Source organism: Lepeophtheirus salmonis, chromosome 1, assembly GCF_016086655.4.
Source record: "Lepeophtheirus salmonis chromosome 1, UVic_Lsal_1.4, whole genome shotgun sequence".
NCBI lineage: Eukaryota > Metazoa > Arthropoda > Copepoda > Siphonostomatoida > Caligidae > Lepeophtheirus > Lepeophtheirus salmonis.
In genome coordinates this window covers 19067940-19091456 of record NC_052131.2, presented here as the reverse complement: position 1 = coordinate 19091456, position 23517 = coordinate 19067940, and the positions used below count along the sequence as shown (strand labels likewise).

The 23517-nt window shown below is 30.6% G+C and overlaps 1 protein-coding gene across 1 annotated transcript; it reads right to left on the bottom strand.

Moving 5' to 3' along the window:
- Positions 1-208: 208 nt before the first annotated feature.
- LOC121120016 (uncharacterized) lies at positions 209-3828 on the bottom strand. The gene is made up of 2 exons (XM_040714868.2): positions 3352-3828; positions 209-1500 (listed from the first exon to the last, which is right to left on the bottom strand). The coding sequence occupies exons 1-2, from the start codon at positions 3385-3387 to the stop codon at positions 448-450; spliced, it is 1089 nt and encodes a 362-aa protein (XP_040570802.1). The 5' UTR covers positions 3388-3828; the 3' UTR covers positions 209-447.
- Between the last annotated feature and the right edge of the window lie 19689 nt (positions 3829-23517).

The following is a 23517-nucleotide window of genomic DNA, read 5'->3' as shown; positions in this document are numbered from 1 at the left end:
CATTGTTTATTTATGGTAATAGTGTATGATTATTTGTACTTTTTATATACAAAAACGACATTTCATATCAAGGTTAATGTAATTTAAAACTCAACTTTTATTTTGAGGGGGAAAAAATGAACTTTTTAAGTCTGTCCTTGGCCTCCATCAAAAAAACCTAAAGTATGTAATCATAATTTCCACGATAAAACACACACACACTTGAATCTATTTTTCAAATAAATCTATAAATAGGTTTTTTATTATATCAAACAAGAAATAAATACAAACGTCATATAAAAAACATTTTTTTCAACAAAAATGGGTAACAATAATAATAATAAAAATAAATAATAAAAAGATTTATTTCCATAATGGGTGATGATTTGTTTTGTAGAGTAGAAATAAACTGTGCAGTAGACGAACTACGAAGTAACAAAGAAGACAAAATCCAGACATAGACAATCCTTAAGCAGTGATTGAGCTTCTAACAAAGCGACTTTTAGAAGAGGATGGAGGTGGTGGAAGGAGACCAATGTCGCCTAATGAGAATTGTTGCCTAGGACTTCTTGGAGGAGCTCCATAGAGGGCTGGAGGAGGAGTGGGTGGAGGCTCCGTGACGTATGTAGGGAGCTCAACGGTATTCACATTATTTTCCGCCCCATCAATGGTTGTGATGAGTGGAGGAGTATTTTCGTTCTCTTCGTATGACTCGCCCGGACTAGGAGGAGTAGGGTCTTGACACCATTTGGTTCTGAGAGTTTTGGTAACGGGTGCTGCCTGAGAAAATTTGAGATGGCAAATCTCTTGTGGAAAAACAGTGCATTCATGCTTAGGACTCAACTTGGGAACTAGCTTTGTTTGAAAACGACATGTTTTTTGGGGATTCAAGTCACAAACCTCTTCTGGAACGTCAATGAGGGATGTAATTACCTTGTTATGACATTCTTCCGGTCCTTCAGATGTCACGCAACCCGCTCCACAGATCTCAATAGGAAGTTTTTCACACTTTGTATCTCCTACATATTTTCCTGGCTTCTTTTCCACGTACTTGGTCGTGCAGGAAGATTCATAAACAGTCTTGCACTCCTCAGGCCCTTGGCCGTTGCAGATTTTTTCGAGAGGCTTATAGCATTTACGAATAGTATCATTAAAAGCCTGTTGTTTAAATGTAACTTGACAAGTCTTTTCAAAGTTCTCTTCACATACCTCCTCTTGGGAGGGAGTGAATTGTGTTACGTAGGTGTAATGGCACTTTTCCACATTTTTATGAGTGCATTCTAGAATGGGATCCTTTTGAAGGGAAGTAAATGGTTCTTCCTTTTCAATGCAGCAGAATCCAGTTGACGGATCGTTGACACATCCAGTAAAATCAATAGCCAAGCCTTGACTAGCAGATCCTCTTCCACCATTTTGGCGTCCTTTACGAAGAGTTCTATGGGAGTTGTGAGAATGTCTATGTCGACCACCCCCAATAATGTCTCCAAAAGATGAAGAGACTGCTATCCAAAATAAGAACATCTGAAAAAAAAAAAGAAAACAAGTATTATGTAATGAGTGGATACAAATCCATGTGTAACCTTCAAACTAAGTTAATTATTATATGTTTGTTTATATATACTTATATGTCTATAATATTAACAGTAATTATAACAAGAAGGGGAATGGAAAACATAGGACTATGACAATAATTATAATGTAACCGTCCTTGCTCAATCGCATGTTTCTAATAAATGAATCACATACGATTACTGAATAAATAATTACATGTTATTAGTTAGAGTCTCATTATGTAAACAAAAATAACATCCTTTCTTTTGAAGGAGTTGAAAATTGTAGATTATTTTATCTATTTGTACATATGTACACCAAGTGTGTTCTGAAAAGGGCACTCTCTAAAAAAGGAAATACATTCATCCACCTATAATGATAAAACAATACAGGAAAGGTCAAATCTATGGGCTTGTTTATTAATTTTGGAATTATTGTCGATTTGTTTTCCCCTATTGTTAATTATTCAAAAAAGAAGTAATGAAAACTATTACAATAAAATGGTCAGAAGAAAAATCCATACGAAAAATACTCATAAACAACTATCACAAATAGTTTTCCACTGCAATTTATATAGACCTGCAATACAATAAACAAACAAAAAAACACACACACATCAAATCTCATACAAAACTTCTTGGCTTTTTTCCCATTTAGATACAAATCATTTCCATTCCAAGTTAAATGACTATCTCAATAGTATATCAGTTTTATTTTAACACGCATTTAATTAAACAAAAATTATGCATGTAATTGTTGTGACTGTGAGAATTTGTTTTTTTAATTACGTATGTAGATATATGTCTTAGCTATTTCTGTTGCAAATTACTCTCATTGCTACAATAATCTACCAACATATAATGCTGTGAGGACATCCTTTTAGAACAACACTGCAAGTAGTAAAAGACGAGATCTGAAAAAATCATGCAGGATTTGTATTCCCATATGAGGTTTAAAAAAATGGAATGATGGGTTGAAAAAAGAGTCAACTTAATTTTTTAGTCCATTCCATGAGAATATAATTCCATCCTAAGGTCATAATTTTCCGGATTATAATTTGGGACAAAGTTATATGAGGTCTGAAAATCTTTGGAGGAATTTTCTTTCAACTCTCCGCTCAGTTATTTGATTTGATAGTGTTACAATTGTGATGATCGTTCTACTTCTATGTAAGATAGTAGAATTGAGACATCCGTCGAGGCGTCGTCGAGGTGAACAAGTTAGTAGTCAACTTTGTTTTATCCCAACATACTAAGAAGGGAAGTAGAATAGATAGAGGGGGGTTCAAAGCCACAAAGTAGCATTCCTAAAAGGATTTGCAAAAAAAAAAAAAAAAAAAAAAAAAAAAAAAAAAAAAAAAAAAATGGCACAGAGAAAAAAAATTCCTTTTTTTCTTTTTTGTAAAACAACAAATTTTGACCCATGGAATAATCATTTCTTATCCATTGTTATTTAAGCATCATCATCCTCTTTCCTTGTGGTCTGCTATGTTAGTAGTGGCATGAAGGTCATTGCAACTTTTGTGCAATGAGCGCCAGTGGTAAGTTTGTTTTGAGACTCGTCCCCCCCTATTTTATTTTTTCAAGGATTACAAGATTTGATTTCAGTTTGTGTATTATTTTTTTTTTGCTTGCTATTGAGAGGGTCAAAAATATACAAAAAGGAAGAAGAAGGAAAAATGATATTAAATAATCAGGTGCTTGCTTACATATATGTAGCTAATTAATAAAGGGGTCTAAATACTTCATACCCTCACTACTAACTAAATAAACCGTTCCTTCCCAAGTTTTAAATTCTATAATTATAATTTAAGACGCTTACTTGTAAAATCGACGAAGACATGGCTCTATTTTTCATGGTTTCTCGACTTATTAAATAAAATATAGCACCGTTGTATTGCTGTTGTTTGTATGAGTATGACGTATTATAGACAAAACTCCAATTGACTTATTTTTTTGCAAGACTTGAAACCACTATGTCTTTCTCCCGAAAGAAATAAAAGGATGGCAGTAGTTATCCTTCGATTAATTTCTTTTTATCTAACTTATAGAAGATAGTTGATGATGTTAAACGGCTTGTAGATATTTGATGTGTATAAAATGTCCAATCCGTAACTTTCAATCGTATTTTCTGACAAACAATATTTATATGTATATATTTTTTTTTTTCAAATATCAACTGAATCAATTTTTTTTTTTTTTTTTTGTGAAGATACAAAATCAATAATTAGATATATTTATTATATATAACAATGAATATAAATAAATATCAAGTTGGAGTCCTGAACTATATTACAATACTGGGATTTTAGATTCTTAATTTCAATAGTTTTATAGTAGCAAAACCTTATGTTCGGCGTGCGTCAATTTTGTACATATTATTAATATATACCTATGTATTTGTTAAAACCACTTAATATTTCGGAACTAAAAAAATCAAGGAGATTTTTTTTGACGCAGAGAAAAGCGTCAAGCATACGCAAAATGTGTATGTATCGACGTTTTTGTTGTTAGGTCAACTATTTGCGTCAGGAGCGGTTATAAAGAATAATATTTACTGAGAGGAAGAAGAAAAAAAGAGAGAAAAAAAAGAGCGCACAAGACGTTGGAAAGAATTATTTTTCATATTTTTTTGGTAGTTGTCAGTGGAGAGTGGGTGAGAGCGGTATGTGTGGCCATTATATATTAGTTATTATTCAAGAATTGATTTGGAAGTTGAAACATCAAATAAAATTAGACATTTATTCATAAATTGTAATAGTTGTTGCTCTATTATTGCAGGAATAAATATTAATAAAAAATCATCTTCATATCTCTAAGAAAAACTTATTTCAGTGTGCAAAATATAATGGTTTTGAACAAAATAAACAGGTTCTTCACGGCCTTATTTTCATTCTTTTGTTCAGAGTCAAACAAGTTCTCCTATTTATATATATATATATATAAGGGGAAAAAACAACTTGGGGCAAACGAAAAGCCAACAGTAAAATAAATAAATTGAATCCTTAATTAATGATCTACTAATACAACCATAATATATATGTGATAGAAATATAAAGGATAAATCCTTTGATAAGTCAATTGAAATTAATTCCAATATTTTCTCTGGAATAACAATTCATTTTTTTCTATTATAAATAAACAGCTTAAATAATTTTTTACTGCATTACTATAGAAGTTATCGAGGTTTTATTTTTTTGGCAATAAAGCAAAGTTTTATTTACATCTACATAGGCTTACTCCACAATCTAATGATAATAATTTGCGATAAAGGTTTGAAATAACATATTATCTATAAAAAATATCCCTCGAGTCTTATCCTATAATTAATGTTTGACCTTCAATTTAGCCTTACAAAAAGGAGCGATACGAAAAATTCTGAACTAGGAAACGTTTTCTTCACACTCTGTAATTTCAAAACAAAATATATAACATAACATAATATTTCTATGAAATTAGATCAAGTGTGTCAAGTATTTTTGATATTAAAAAAAAGGGATTTTTACATACAGTATTGTTTAATTAACCATATATCTGAAGTTTTTCTCTAACATCACAAATTGGATAGTGATCTAAAAACGACACCCCGTTCGATGTATAGTTTTTGATATAGATAATTTTTTTTTTTTAAATCTGAAGACAATTTAGTGGCTTTAAAAATGTAGAAAACAAAGTTGTGATGTATAAAAAAGGGTTAATTTTTTTATGAAATTTAGTTTTTTTATGTCTCGTTGTACATACACCGTGCTTTTTTTGCTGCTATATGATTAATGTAAAATCTCAATATGTGAAGGGGAGGGGGAGGTAGTTGCATGTCTATCGTGCTATAAAATATGATCTACAAGTATGTAAAAATAAACTAAACTGAAAATCAACATGGTGATCCACATAATCTGAAACGGTTTATTAAAAGAACAGACTAGTTATGAAATTTCATTAGTTGAAGTGTGATCGGTTATGAGAGCAAGAAAATGGGGGCGTCCACCAAGAAATGGGCTGAATGGCTTGTGGCACCCAAAAAAAAAAGGAATTTTTCCTCTTTATTCAAAAATTTAATATTTGAATTTTTTTAATTTAATGTTTGATTTTTTTTTTAAAAAAGATTCAATATTTGAGTTTTTTTTTTTCAAAAAATTTAGTATTTGAAAGTTAATTAAAATTTTCAAATTTCCTTCCAAAAAATTTAATTTTTCAAATTTTTTTCCCAAAAAAAATTATTTTCGAGTTTTTGTGTGAATGTCTATGAATTTTGGAAATTTAGAATATATTTTTTTCTGAACAGATTTCATAGATTTTTGAAATTTGTTGTGAACTGTAGATTTTTGAAAAAAACATAATTTTTTGCGAGTAGCTATAGATTTTTGAAATTTTTTTATATTGAAAATAAAATCCCAAGACCATGACTGCTCCTCCCCCCTCAAAAAAAAAATATATATATATATACATATATAATGCTGCGGGTGCCCCTGAAATTAGTGGTTCTCAAACTGTGGTATGCATACTACGGTTGGCAAGTGAAGGAACGTCACAAATAAATTTAGTTTATCCTGATATTGTATTTTCAGTTTGCACATAATGGGGATGAACTTGGAGATTTTGATAATATTTTTCAGGTTATATTCAGTGTAAAATGTCTTACAGCTGCTTTATAAATATTTGTTTATATTAATGGGATTTTTAAGGAACAGAAAGAGATCAATAGTAACTCATGTACCTCCCTGCAAAATTTGGTTGCCTAAATGAGTTATTTTACATTTCTAACGAGATAAAAATTAGCCATAGAAGTCGACTGTTTGCTTCATTTATAGGAATGTGTAATAAAATCCTATAAATTTATAGATGACCTCTATTTTAGTTATTTGTGCATGCAAACAATTATTTCCATAACCCACAACCCCAAAGCAATAATTCCTCATATCATTAGGTGTAGTTAATTGTCCTAACGCATTAATTTATCATAAATCAAAACTGTTTTTGGTTAAGTACAAAAATAATAAATTTATATCAAGATAAGTACTTTGGAAAACTCAAGAAAAAAAAAAGAATAAATACATAAAAATGTTTATTCATATTTATGAACTGTAACAAATGGGTTTCAAAAGAATGGGTAAGTAGATATATATATAGGTATATTGATGTACCTAACAGTGTGGTATATCTTAAAATATCTATGATTAAAATTAATTCTTTTACGTGTAATTATTTGATATTAATTTAATTTCATACTTATTTTCAACTAATTATAGTAAACTAAACTATGTAAAATTCACATATAAGAACATTTATAATAAGTCATATTCTTATTCTAACCTTTTAAAAAATAACAAAAACATATAAGATAATATTATTTTTTATGTGTATAAAATTATCGAAAAAGGATTGCAAGAGTAACATTGATAATTAGTTATCACTATCTAAAGCTATAAAATCTGCCTTTGAAAGTTCTTTGATATTTTTGATCTTGAAGGATGAATTGTTTATAATCTATGATGTCTAGTTCTTTCATCCGGTGTTATTTTAGCTTCTTTAGTAGTTGATGCGACACATTTTTCCACATTTTGGAAATGGCACGGGATGTCTGGTAAATCCAAAAGTTATCCTTCAATGCACTTCAGAAATTCTTCTTTTTTAATATCAAAAGTTAAGGAGGTTCCGTTAAAAAACTATTTGGAATCGATGATAAATCAAATAACTCCAAATAACTTTTTGCATTGAAGTTTAAGTAATCAGTTGGGCGAATATATTGCCTAACTGATCCAGTTTTTCTGTTTTCTCTGTCTTTCATGATTATATTGACTGTTGTCCTTCTGGTATTTTTGTCCGAGTCAAATAAAGCGCCTATAGTTTCTGGGTGTGCACCAAATGAGTTAACTTTGAATGAACTTGTAACTACATCTCGTTCCTCTTTTGTAAGATGCTGACGTCCTTGATGTAATGCAAAGAAATAGTGCTGAGAAGCATATCCAACGTGAATATTCTTTATAATGTTTACGAATGTTGGTCCATAAATATTAGGAATGATCACAACCATTCTTTTAAGTTCTTCTGATGGATTTCTGGTTTGGATATAGAGTCTCAGAAGAGTGGATGCTGTAATAATCAATCTAGTATTGTGGACAGTTCCTGGATGTTTTTTTAGGAAAGGCTTTGTGAATGAATGTTGTCCATTTTGAACATTTGTGCAAATTTCTAAAAAATACTTTTGACCCTACTGAGTTTGTTTTTAAAAGAGCCATCGACGTTTGGGACGTATCCTTTGATGGCTTCATATTTTATTGGATCCGTTAGGCATGAAAAGTTTGATATACGCATTCCTCATTCTCCTCTAAATGTGTTGAGTCCTGTTGATCTTCCATGATAAAATTCAAATAGTTTTTTGAAGGGTAATTCATTAAAATGGAGCATGCAAATAATCCATTGTAAAGGAGTGTCTAATTTTTGCTCAAGAAGCCTAATGATGCCACCTTTGTGCCCCGGATTTACTGCAGTTCCATCGCATCCAATGGGTTTGATAGAATGAAGACTTCCAGATTCAGAAATTGAAGAAAATAATTATTCTGCTTCTCCAGAAATAGGGAAAAAATGGCTGATATATTTACCTTCTGGTTTTACAATTACTGTGATATGCTCCTCAAATATTTCAGGTCTTTCAGACCCGGGCAAGGTTTTTGTAAGATCTTTGCGACCATCAAACTGAATGCAAAGGAATTCTTTGTTTTCTTCAGCAATTTGATTAATATTATTTAGATATTTCTTTGCTTGTCTCACCCCTTTCGATGTTGAAAGTAAACTTTGGGGAGTAGCTAGCTTCAGATCTCTTGATAATGTATTTCCATATGCTGCAGCAAAGACCATGCCTAATAAGAATTTTGCTAGATTCTTGGAGTTCGGTATTGTTTCTTTGTACCGCTGGTTGGTATACTTGATTATTTGGCGTATCATAATAATCCAAATTGCTTCTATAATCACCAAAAATGTAATTTTGTTGTTTAGATTCTTCTTTTTCTTTGTCCAAAGTAGTTATTCTTTCTTTTTCTCTCTCTGTTCTTTTTGCCATTTCATCCTTTCTTTATTGCCTTCGAACAAATTTCGTATAATTATCTCCATAGGACTGACTTGCTGCCTTGTCAATGGATGAAGTGATCATGAGTTACTTGAAAAAGTTTTGATCCATGTAGAAATGAAATTCATTCTCTGGTATTTTTTTTGAAGGAGTCACAGGTGCAATTTTTCACTTTAAAATAACTAATTTTCTTATTCTTATAGCAAGAACATAAAGCAATATCAAAAAGATCTGAGATATTTTTCAAAAACTCACCAACAAGTTCATCCCTAGTTCGGTTTTGTACATTCATCTTCTTTACTTGGTCCTTGATGAGAATTTGTCAATTTTTTGCTTGAGGTACTTGATGTCATAGGAAGGGATGCTAGCCATCTCCAAAATACATTTACCATTCATTGACATTGTTTTGACGATTCGAAGATGTTCTTTTCTTGGAAGTAAAACTCCAAGAAACTGTTTAACTTTAAGGTAGAGGTAATATCTCATTAAATCTAGCTTACTTGGCAGATCATTCAAGGGAAAATCGCGGGGACTTCCAAATAAAAAGTGCTCCTGAGTGCTCCTTGTTCGAAGTACTCAGTAATTAATAATGACACTGGTAAGACTAAACAAACCCTACGGGCAATACTGTTACTTTCTTTAAAAGTAAAATTACAATGATTTTATAGGGAATAAACATTTCACACCAATGCCCATTTCGGGTGCCTAAGAAACGCAAATTTTGTTGTGTTTTGACCAATGTCAAGGTCTCAACTACAAACTCAATTTGTCTTATTTTTATTCATTTTTTTGCTATATAAAAATAGTTTAATTTACTACGAAGAAGTATAAATGAACAAATGTTCATATATGTGTATTGTACATAATTCATTTTACTATAATTTGTAAAAAAAATTAAACGAAGGAAGAAAAATTGCAACGGGCTTTATATTACTCTACGCCATATTTCTTTGATAAAGTCCACAAGTGTAGTAAGAAACCTCGTTTTTTAATTAACAAAGCGATTTTTTTATAAAATAAAAAATGTATTTTACACTCATATTACATCACAAAAAAAAAATATTCTTCATGTGACATCATTTTTGGAGAAGTTATAGAACTAACTGAAAATGTTTACCGGAAGTAGCCCTCCGAATTTTCGCTACAGGAAAAAATATTGCAGGATATTCTTACCCATACTAAACCTCAACTCATGGTGGAAACGCATTTTGGATTAGTAAAAATTGGTTTCATATGATACACTCTATTCCATAGTGAAGTCAATCACTCAACCCAACCGCCTCCAGCTCCATCCACAGCCTCCAACCTTGACCTGAATTTCTAGTGTATATAAGATACTGCCTACAAAATGAAAGCCACAAGGCGTCATCAGTGAAATGTGCACGTTTATTGGACTCTTTCTCTCCAAAAGTCCCAAACATTGTAGTACAAGGGATTCAGATCCGACGACATTTCCTTTGCCTTTTTGCTTCATGAAGTCGGGAGTGCATTTTTTGCTCTCACAACGATCATGAAACATCTTTGCAGGTGTTCTTGATCCATCAGACTCCTTGAAAACCATGGCAACATCGTAAATAATGGATTTGGGCAGATTCTTCAACTCAATTGTCACCTTGGGCATGTGGCCGGCCCTGAAGTACAAAATAATGTAAATCTAAAAGACTTTTATTGTATGTTATACAGTTTTGTCAGCATAATCTGATGAGCAAACTTTTATAAACATAGACATTAAGATTGCAATGATATTGAGATCTTAACTTTTTTTCGGGTTGAATACCCCGCCGCCCTGTATATATGTTGAAAACAAGTGGTAACTTGTATTAGGAGATTGTACATGTTACAACTTCGACGTCTAGTAACACTTTATATCATTACACCATAAACCACATTTTAATTACAAACTCTATAAGTTGAAGCTAATAACTTTTTTTTTTGATCATCTAAAATTACTTTGTTATTATGTATTTACAAGTAATATGACTGTAGATATTTGAAATCATATCAAGTACAGTTTTTTAATCATGGTTTTGCTATAGCGGGTATGATCTTTTATTTTTGGGGAGGAGGAGATCTGTTTGAAGTGACTATGAAATAGTATTGATTTAAAAAAAGTGAAAAACTAAGTTATGGAATAATCAATTCTTGCATTATTATTAACAGAGATATTGTTATTCTTAATCTTATTTTTGGGTTGCAACTTGTACAATTTATTGGTACAACTTCACCAGATTTAAGAAATTCAAATGTAGAATTAACAAGACTGTAAAGTGAAATTTTACAAAAATGAATATATAAATTATTGTTAAAATTATCAGCAATTATTATTGAACTATTTAAATTTTCACAGATTAGATTAATATTCAGTATGTAATGTTATTCACAGTAGACTAGCTCACAAATGATATTTTGGATCTATAACTCAATCCAACTGTGAGATTTAAGGCCATAAAGCAGAAGAATAGTTTTTTTATGAGCTTTTGATTAGCAACATCTCATACACCAAACAAATGATAAACAAATTCAAAACCTCATCGAAAATCTATTAGATAAATAACATGACTTTTTTTCTTTTTTTGTTATGAAAAAAATAATTAAACCATTATGTTAATTTATTACTTTACATTTTTTAAAGGATATGATGTTAGATTTTTTGTTTTTTGAAAATTTTAAGCATAACCATATGATTTTTATAAATTACACTTTTTATAACTCTTTGAATTTTCCACTCTATAGCTTAAAAATAAATAAATAATTGCTATAAAAAAGTGTAATATCTCTCAAGGGAATTTTGAAATTTGTTTTCAAAAAATTTATGGTCAAAAATGGGTTTGGATTTTATTTTATAGAAAATTATAAGTTGATTTTTCCTTTTCACTGATGGAGTTAGTCACAATTTTGGAATTGAAGAAGTCGTTGTTGCTCTTGAGTTAAGAACAGATCATATTCTAGATCATCTTCTATACCATAGACATCCAGTGCTAATGTTTAATCGTGAGCTCGTCACCCTTTTTAGAGTAATAGAGGAAGAAATAGGCTCATAAAAAATAAATCGTAAGTTCCTCACGACTGCCACGAGTCAGCACAATTGCATCACTGAACAAATTTATACATTGTATTACCAATCTTTTTAGTCCAGATTTCAAATCATGGAATCAGAGTTCCCAATCTTCAATTTATATGTTACCTAGGAAGAATTTAGCCCTAGGATTCCGAAAAGAACGGTTTAATCGTTTTGCTTACCTTTGTGCTGTGATTCTTTATCTCGATTCATTTACTTGGTCCTTCCTTTCAAAATATGAACATGTCACTAACAGTCTGGCTTGCAATGTGAGGTCATTTGAGGATGTCGCTTTCTGATAATCCATTTTGCAGTGGGTGCATTAATAGGGATTCACTTAATTGAGCCTTTCCTATTAATGACAACATCCAATAAATCGGCTCTTGGAATGAAGGAACTCCATCATGATCTTAAAATAATCAATCCCAAAGATCTTCTGAATATTTCCAGGCAGTCTTTAAATTCATACCGATGGAGTCATTTCAATCTTGTAAATATCGGGACGAAGTTCTTTCTGTAATTTGTAGTGTTGTAAATGAACATTCAGATATAATTGAAAAAGTAATTGGTATTGTTCTTCCAAAATTAGCTAAGGGATTCCACCGACAGAGAGCAGATGTCTTTGGATTTGGAGATTTTAATTCAAACAACAGTCTCCTTGTTAGCAAAAAAGATCCATCCAAACTCGAGAATGCGCCTATTAACAACCGGGCAGCTGAAAGGCATGTAGGTTCAGGTCAATATGAGTTATCCATTTGTGGGCTTGTAATTTGACTTCTGCGAGTAACAGCATCGTGAAGACAAAGTCAATTGACCTTATAAAATTCTGCACTTTTGTACGTACAAGCTCACGCTTGTAGCAATCTGGAAGAGATGGAACGATTAACAACAAAAGTTGGAAGAAATGGTACTTAGCGTTAAAGAGGCTCAAAATAAAAATTGGGATAGAAAAAGAAATACTGACTTACACTTACTTAAGTCTAAAGGAGATCCCTTCACAAAACCAGATGAAATAGATGAACTCACCAATTCTAACATATCAGAAAAAGCTAAAATTGAACGGCTTTGTATAGAAATTCGATACAATAACCAGTCTTTTCTATACCAAAAATATCATCTTTATTCAAATTAAATAAAACTACAAAACAGTTGATAAATATGCAAATAATTTAAAAACATATGTATCAAACATATGCTATAAAGCTAATTTAAGATTATATGATTTTGATATAGTTATAGATAATTTATCTGAATAAACTTTATATAATATAATTAATATTATTTTAGCATTGAGATTTAAATTGTATATTTATTTTTAGTAAGTTTAACATAACAACATACCCACTCAAGAATATAAAAATGCAAAAAATGACCTTTGATCTTAAAAATGACCTTGACATATGTATCCTCATTATATATCTTTGTAGACCTATCGCTGTTGTTATAAAATTTTATTATTGTCTTCAACATATGCAAATTTCTCCTTTTTCTTTGAAAAAAGGTAAAAATAAGCGTTTTTAAGGGTTAAAAAGTAATTTGTGGGTAGGGAAGGGGGGGAGGGGAGCGTCTGTTTTGTTGTTTTTTTTCCCCAAAATGCTCCTAAGACATGAATTCATAAGAAAAGTTGGGCTAAAAGGGGATATCATCATTTTCATATAATAAACCCTCCCCCCTAATATTAACCACTAAAAAGGAATTAAACATTCCTCAAACTCTAAATCAAATACTTTAGTCATACACCTCGCTAAATAATTATTCGTTTATGATAAAGTGGGGAGACAAAACTAGGAGTGGAATGAAGTGACTTTCTTGGAATCATGAAGAGATAACTCAAGACCAGTTTGTGATATGTTTAAATACTATATTTAGCTATATTTTTTTTACAATATGTCATCCTTCACAATCAATAACTAACACGTAGCCGGGGAACAAATTGACAGCTCTTGACGATGAAGGTCGTATCCATAGCGAAACATGCGTTCATGATGGCAGCTCAGAGGGAATCTAAATTTAAATGAGAGGTGCAGCCTAAACTGCAAAGTCCAGGGCGTTGAGGTTATGGGTGGAGGAGGTCCCATTGAGGCAGGCTAGAAGTCAGCCATATTTTTGCTGTATAATTTTTGTTCTTCTTGACTGTATGGGGCTACAATTTACTTTTTGATGTTGTAGCCAGTTCGGATAGAGATGCCAACGTTTTCTGCAACCTTCTCAGCACTGACACCATCGTGAAAGAGGTGGACTTTTTTGTTGTTGCTCCAACGTTTTTACACTTAAAGACATGAAATAAAACAAAACTTGTTTATTTTTGGTTTAGCTCTTGTTTGATTGCGTAATGAAACTTCGTAATTAAAAATAGGGATTATATAAACTAAATTAAAGGCTACTGCAAGTTTTAATTCCCTACTCAGTGTATACATGAAAGGTTATTACAAATGTGTTGGTTTTTATATATATATCTTTCTAAACGATTCCGTACACATATTTTGTACTATAGTGAATAAGCATTTACCTTGAACAATTTTCCTCCGGCAACGATAAAAGTATAATAACATACTTGTAGCTAATGCTGTTTTGAGTGTTCTATAGTAACATTACTAATATAGAATCTTTGATGAATATTAGCATGGAGGTATGTGGTTAGTTAACACAAAAAACAATCTTGATCAAAAATCAAGAAAATGATAAATGTCCATTAACTATTTTACTTCATATAATAGATAAGCCTAATATTCTTATATATTTCTAAATTTAGGGGATTAGTTGATGTATTCATGAATTTTCGCTATAGTTTAAAGTCTTCATTTGATTCCTGAGACATATTTTGGCTCCAATATTATTAAAACAAATCTATTAGTTTATAATTCTTTCAATTTGACGATTAATTTTTGAAGCTCTTAGGGCCATGTTTGGCAAATTTCGTCGGAAAATGCAAATATAATCTAATTTCTATTTTTTTTTTTAAATGTGACAGCCTTTTTTGTGTTGACGGACCAAATATGTTTTTATGTATTGCTCAATAAGTTATATTGATTATAATGGGATATTTAATTTACCCAGTTAATAAAAAGGTAAATTTAAAAAAAGTGCGACAACTTAACCACCTTTTTCAAAAATCCGATAAAAACATTATTATAATTCCGAAAAGGTTAACTTTTGTTTCATAATGATAATACACGCTTAAAAACTTGTTTTAGAATGTTTTAAAAATCATATTAGTTAGGTTATCATCCCCATTGTCCAAACACTGAATAAACTGAACTTAGCTATTAATACCCGATGATTTGTTCATTTTGTTGTTTCTCTTGAAATAAATTTTCATACATAGCTTTTAAAGGGATAGTTATTTTATACAAAAAATTGCAACATTAAATTTACAATGTTTCTTATTTCACACTTGTGGATGATTAGTTGATTAGATAATTTAAAATTGTCGATTCTACATAGGTCTTTAAAATGTTGGTTAAAAATGTAAAAATTCAGTTCCAGTTACCTTATTTGAACACATTCCACCAATTTAAAATTATTGCACAACTATAAATATTATGGTACCAATCATAGTTATCTAATATTTTTTTAAATTATTCTTTATTTGGTTTATATATTATATAGAACATACAGATACATTAGTATCTGTGAAGTATTTGGACTCAAATAATTTTGTAAATTTCAAGTTATGAAAATCAATTATATATATTAGAAATTGAAGTAATTGACGGATTTTTATAAATTGTACAAAGAAAAACTCAAGAGATAAGTTGCATTTAGTTTAATTTGCATAAAATATTATATCACATCCTTTTTGGCAATATTTTATACGTTCCTGATTACTTCAATGCATGATAGCGACTGAATGTTTTTCAAGAAAGCTTTAGATTATGGTTTCTACATTAAAAACACCTTTACTTCGCTACTTCTTCTACTGCTTGATTTCCATGGATTATAAAAATGGAAGTTATGTTGTCTCATACTGTATATTATTAGTATGTACATTTTTTAATGAAAAAAATACTATTTTGAAAGAAATCAACCAACCATTTTTAAAAGATAGATCCAGTATTTTCTCCTTTAGGTAGTTAGGTGAAAAAGTCAGATCATCATCTTACTATGATTATCGTCCATTCACCTTATCTTTCTACATATACCAACTTCAATTATGTAGATTCTAAAGTCACAACAAAAATATCAATTAGAGCAATGAACTTCCATTAAATGAAAGATCTAACAATTAAATACTCATTTACGGTGAATTCAATAGTTACATATTTAGGTTGTGAAGTCAGGAATGTTTCCTTGATCGCTTGTATCACAAATATATGTTTACATTTCTCGTGATATAATAAGAAACATTTGATGTATCAAACGATCTATTTTTAATGGAAATATTTTTAAGAGAGTGAGGCCCATGGATAGACTGAGAGATGAGTAGGGTTGGGCATTTTGCAGAGTGCTAGAAGAAGGTTGGAGCTGGATCTATGATACTATTGAACTATTTTATTGCTATAGAAAGGACAACCTTCATAATTTAAAATAGCATTATTTACATACTGAAGAAACTTGTGGAATTTAGATATCAGTCGCAAGTATGGGTCTTGTCGACCGTCCTATAAGACCCCGGCGTTTTTAAATGCATTAGGACAAACATAATTTTTAGGGGCCAAGAATGGTACAAAAAGGTGGAAAAATTATCCAATTTTCGTGAGTGGGTAAATTATTTGTTATTTTTATGAAGCACTGTACTCTTATTAAAACCTAGCGGTAGTACCTGGCATAATCCGGAATAATTAGATGTCGGTAAAAAACAAATTTAGTATTAATAATGTAGTAGTTAACTCCCTAAGAAATGCTAAGTCTTGCTCTCCATTTTTCATGAGCACACTCACTTGTAGCTACTCAATACTTATATCAATTAACGTATATATCCTCTCCTTAAGAATGAAACAATAATAATTAGAATTTAAGGGGGAAAATTATATAATGGGGTGAAGGATGAGTATTTTAGTCTCTAGAGCTCTCACCAAAACACGATGCCACATATAAAAGGCTAGGCAAGACTGAATTCATTTTTGAATATCAGTGTTCAAAATTGTGATATACTTTAAAGGATTTCAGTAAAAAATGGTAGAAGTGGAAATTACTACGCTTGCCTGATATTATGCAAATGATTATTTGTCAACCCGTAATTTTAGTCCAATAATTTTTCTTGTCTAGTTATATTATAATTGATAATGGATAATTAAGTGATTAGCACATCTTCCATTCCAACTACTGTCATGTTCTTTTATCTGGATGATTAAATTGGGGATAGGTATTATATCAACTTAAAATAATTTTCTCATTTTTTTCGCTTTTCCTTTTTCCCCCCTTCCATTTTCTCCTGACAACACCTCAGATATAAATAAGAAAATAGCAATATATATAGTGCACCCAGCATACACGTTCGATGAAATACTGCACACTCCTACAATATTTCAGTATTAGGACTACATTGTTATTCCTTATATCGAACTATGTTTTGATATATATCAGGGTGCACTATAAACAGTGCACCCTCTTACTCTTTTCCAGACATTCATACATATATATAAACTTTGCTTTATTAATGAGGGATGTACATTGTACCTTTTAAAAATATTATAATAGGATATTTTGCACCAAATCTACTCTTCATCTAGATTATCTATCTGTCTCCCAAATATAACAATATGACATAAAATCTTGAATTATTATCATAGTGAGCCAATTGAGTGACAATGATTCATTTCCTTTTTCCTTAATAGGTTCCTATGGGTTTTTGGATTGTATTTACAGATGTATAGATATACATATAAGTCCTCACTTTATATTCTTAAGGAGATAGTAGGTATTTGTTGAGATATTTGCATGTGATTTTAATATATTATAGTTATATACATTCAAAAAATAACTTTTTAAAGACATATGTTTTCTCAACATTAAATCAGTATTACCGAAAAATCCTTTTGTATTATTCATAAAGGAAGATTTATCGGTTTGCCCATATGAACGGGTGTAGGAATGTAGGGAAAACAATCACAATGTGTATTGTGTTAAATGCTCCCTGATGTATCATATACCAATCTGTATATGTATGATATAATAGAGTTTGTGTGTTGGGCCTAGGAGGTTTCTTTTGGTATGCTTCGTGATGTTCTGTTATTGAAAGAAAATGATAAACAAAATACATTGAGGGAAATTTCTTTAAAAACTTTAGAAAGTTTGTTTTTTAAATTATAGTCTTTTGTAAAAATAATTATTTTAGAAGAATAAACCTGCTTTCAAAAGATTTTAACAAACTTTCCCATAAGTTAATTTTTTTTTCTGGTTTTTTCAATAGTAAAAATTTCTGAACACACACAAAAAAACAACAACTTACATTACAAACATATGTCGTGTCAACATAGAAAGAACATAATTTGAGAATCGAACAAAAATTGAATTTGGAATGAGTAAATAACGGTTTCTTTTTGTAAGGATAGTATAAATCTACACATCTATCTGTAAAGAAGATTTTTATATCAAAAACATTTGCAAAAATAAAAATATTAGGTACAATTCCATAAACTATCAAATATCTACTTGACTATATTAAGAAAACGACACAAAGTAAAGCCATGTTATCTAATTTTAGAAGGGGTAAAATATAAATGAATTTTTATTCATTTTGAGATTCATATTGGATATATTACATATCTCAGTCCTTTAAAATAAGAGGAAAATCGAAAGAGTAATTTATCTAATATGATTTATCCGAAATTCCTTCATATTTTATTCTTATGGTTATAATTTCATAAAATAATTTATGACTTGATAGATTCTAAATGTATAGCATAAAGTATTTGTTCTAGAACATATCGTGTACATATTTTATAGATTTTAAAGGATATCAAGATATTTATAATCGATGTGAGATCTTTGCTTAATAAATATAAGGGAAACCTCAACGATGGTTGATATAAAAAAATAAAAATTGGCTCTCATAATATATGAAGCTGAACAAAAATCGGTCCATAAAATGAAACCAAAAAACCGGTCAAAAAAACATTTACGACCGAACAGAAAATAAATAAGCACAGGATCGAGTTTCAACGTTCGAGTACGCATTTGGAAGGTATTAATTACAAAGAAATACATTTCATTTTTCAAGCCAACACCAATTAACATCGAAATAAGTACGTGTTGTTTCTTCAATCTTCATACTTATATACTAAATTACTTGTAATTTATGGACTGTAAAAACCAACTTATATGTTTATTTATTGAATAGAATGTTTTAACAGTTCTCTAGCTTCATTTACGAAAATGTTAGGAAATTGATTCATTTAGTACAATCCTCTGCGTATGTATGTATGTACAGCATTTCATTGATTCAAGGTTCTTTTCTTGATTACAAGAGATATAAACTGAAGTCTACATAAAAAAAAAACTTGATGAATGTAAAGTTGAAATCTGAAATTATATTTGATTGATATAGATAGATACAATTTTAGCATCTAAATTGCTTTGAATATTATTATAATGAGTGTTTTTTTACATAGGTAAAAAGATTTGTCCAATTCAAAATATATTTTACAATATCTTTGTAGGCACTTGTTCTATGATATATGTATATTTATGAAATATTATTTTTATTAGTATTTATTTTAGTTGAGTTATGCTTACAGCTTTAAAATGGAAGCATGCTTTGATGTTCTTTAGTGAATAATAGTTTTGTATCGGTCCTAATTTTTTTGGTCCAATCCAGATCCGTCAAAGATCGGTACCAAGGACTGATCCGTAAATACAACTTAATAATATTAATTCACGAGCGGTAGTAAATGGCAATACCCGGAGTAATTATGTGTTGATTAAAAAACACATTTAGCATTAATAATGTAGAAGATAACTTCCCAAGAAATGCTCAGTGTTACTCTCCCTTTTTCATGAACATTTTCACACGTAACTACTCAATACTTATATCCATTCATATGACTTTTTCTGGGCTCAAGAATGAAATAATAATAATAAGAGTTTGAGAAAACAATTAAATAGTAGAATGAGCACTCGGTAGAGCGCAAAACATCAGCCTAATAACTTTTTGCAGTAAAACTAATGCCTAACAAACAAACAATCAGAGGCAAAAACATCATTTTCGTTACGGAGGTAATGATGGGATGAATGAAAGAGCTTAGTAACAAAAACAAACAAAACTAGTGTTTACATTTTATTCAAACCTTACACTGAAAATGTAACTATGATATACATTAGAGAGCATTAACAAAATCAAGCAGAAACAGTGCTACATATTCGATACAACATTCACATGCCTGTAATATTTCATTAATACTACTGTATTGGTTTTTCTTAGATCAAAAATATGTATATGATAAACACTAGGGATCACAATACATATAGTCAAAAAACCATATTTTTTAAAGAATGATTGAAAGCTTTTAACTTCTTAATTGGTCTTCCTTATTAATTCCTATTAAATACGGTAATATTCAGAACTGGTTCGGATTAAAGAGATTTCTTTATTCTTTGTTTGGAAACTTTCTTATGCCAGATAAAATAAATACAGAAGTATGAAGGTTGAATTTTTTTTCTTTTAAGATAAAAGCAATGTGAATAAATTTTGAAAAAAAAGTAGCTCAACGGTTCCAAAGACTTTAAATTTTACGATTTTCTTCTATTACTAAATTGCCTGTAAAAAGTTATATTCACTGTGAATGGCTCTTGGACTATTTTTACATAATCATATCGATCTGCAAAAGACAATCTGAAAGTAGTCAAATATTACCTTCCTGGAGGTAGTGAAATTTTGGGACATTCCATTTGAACATAATCAAGACTGTCGAAACAAACTTGAAGGATCTTTCAACAATTAATACTCTAGAAAAAGAACAAATCTCACACACCGAAACTCAACTCGATGTAGAAGCTACCTTTGTTTCCTCCATAGATGATCTCTTTGATTTATCTCATACTGATACTCTTAATAGAAATTAGCATTAGAAGAAGATAATTTTATTTTTCTTAATTTACATTTAATTATTGAACTGGTATTGATATAAATCTTTTTGCTAAGGAACAAAGGGTATCCGAAAGAAATGACAAAATTATGGACAGGCCAAATAAATTGAGGCAAGGTCTATCATCAAATATCCTATTGAAACAACTTTCAATCGTTCACTATAGCGAGGATGATTATGAAGATTAAGAAAAAGAAATACAGGCAAAACAGAGACGAAGAAAAACAATAATCATTCCTGAACTTTCAGTTTCTCTCCATTTCAAAAAAGTATCCGACAGAAAAGCTTTATTCATATTAACAGAAACAGTCTAAGCAAACGGAAAAATATTAATAAACTTTATCTGAACAGAGGCACGATAAAATAAAAACAAGCCCAGTTATGAAAGGCCAAAGCTAAATCAATAAATAAGGATTTCTAACTGTCCTCTCATTATTTATTGGCATGGGAAAATGATTCCCGATCTCATAGGAAAGAAAAAGGTTGACCGACTCCCCATATTGGTTTCAGGGAGAGGCATTTCGAAATTACTAGATGTATCAAACTTTTGTACGGATCAGGTGATGCTCAAGCTAACGCTATATTCGAGACCATTCAAGACTGGAATATAAGTGATCAAATGTGGTTCGGCATAACAAATTCAAATATTGGTTGGACTGTTGTGTAATTTTTTTTCCTTTAGAAAAACCTCGAAAAAACCTTTGATTTTTAGCATGCTGATACAATGTGATGGTTTTAGAATGTTACGCCCAGGACAATTTCGTCCTGGGAAGTTTCGTCATACGGAAGTGAGTTCTATCCACTTCTTTTAAAACCGTTATACTTCTAATGAGAGAAAAGAAGAAGAAACTCTAAACAAAAATATTTGAATAAATAATCCTGAGATGTGAGTTTAATTTTTTTCATATCGCACAGAAGCTCGCTGATGGGAGGCGTTTCGGGAAGGACCCCTACAAATAAGGAGCACAACAGATCGGGCAACAGGAATTGCATCATGACCTTCTTAGTGAACCAACAGATTGCCATCGGTGATAAGATCAATGACTTGGACTGGTCTACAGGGCCTCTACAACAGATCTGGTTGTACAATTTCTACGTGCTAAAGTTGAAGTTGGGCTTCTTGAGGCTATTAAGAAGCACTAGTCCAATAAGTCTATGGGCCTATTCTTGTCATTCAAGCAGGCTGTGTTTCTTTTAGGACGAGAAGATCTCTGTGGAAACCAAGGTGTCACATGAAGGTGTATCTTGCATCTGTGCACGTCCTGTTCGTCTTCATCCAGGAGGAGGCGAGGGTTGTGTCAAGCCACACATAAAGCTCGGATTTTAAAGCTTCTCAACTCCTACATCTGAGGAGGCTTGAATAAAAGATCCCAACAAGAGTGCTCAACTTAACGTGGGTTCCCTGAGACAACGCAATCAATGTTCCTCTCCTCTTTATTCACCTATTTCGGACAATCAATATAGTTTCAAAATTGGTTCAGAACTAATTCATTTTCATAAAATGCGTCACGTAGGATTTAAATCCAAACACATCTTTTCATTGCATCGTTAGGTGTTGAAATGTAATTGCATCGGTTACATTGGACTCCTATAAGGAAAATGTATTGATTTTTATTCACTTTTTATATTCGAATACAGTTTTGTTTATTAATAAAATGGTTTATTTTTAAATGCTTGTTTTTATTAGTTAGTACATTCCAGTTATAAATTTTTTGAAATAGAACTCGAGTTATTATTTGAAAAAAATAATAATAATAAGTCAAAAATACTAGATGACTTAGTCAGAGGTGTGGAGTATATTTCGATATTTCTGATCAAAGATGTTTAACTCCACCTAGTTGGAGTAATTAAATTATCAATAACCGGAGACACGAAGCTTAAAATTGTTCATGTAAGAGTCTTAATGAATAAGATGGATACTTCTGTAAAAATCGTAATAAACATGGTTTTCATTTTTATTACTCTACAATTGCAAAAGTAATACGTATGCCGGTATAGTTATTATCTTTTCATTCATCAAGTACTATTAAAGTTTCTTCATTTTCCTCATCATCTTCAGATGAATTTTGGAGCACTTTGACTTACTTATTGTATAACTGACGTTTATGTCTGTTGGTATTCAGATATTTTTGAAATTTGCATTCAAACTATAGTTTTTCTTTACTTTTATATTTTCAGTAGTCTCTTCCACTGTCTAGCCAATTATTTAATTGGTATAGTAAAACTATAACTGTGTAAATTACTTCAATTTAAGGTAGTCATTTATTTGCTTCAGAGCTCACAAATTCAATATTTGCCATGTATTGTTATAAACCATAAGTTAAACTTATGTTGTACAGCAACCACCCTAAAATGGAGTACTTTACAAATATATTATTAATGATAACCGAACAATCTGGGTTGTTCATGTTTACAATTGGAGTAAGAGAAATGGTGTACCTTATAAAAACGAAAAGAGGAGGTCTAAAACATCTCACAAGACTTATTGGAAATACGAGCGAGATGGTTGTAGAGGTCGAGTTTGTATTGTTATGGAAAATGAAACTCCCATTATAGTAAAGAGGCCTGACAATTTTATAGAATATTTATATGTTATGTATATTGTTTATTCTATTATTTGTGTTCAATGCAACAATAATATGCCCAATCTTGGTAATATCAATAAATGACTCAAGAACATTTAAAATTAAAGTTGCCTCTTTTTCAATCAATGCAATCAAAACGTTGCTGTAATTACAAAAAAATATCCTGAAAGTATACTGAAAGAGGGTTTCCATGATCCTCCCTCTTTCGATCCGGTACTGATAGTTCATTTTCAAAGATTATTAAAAAAATAAAATA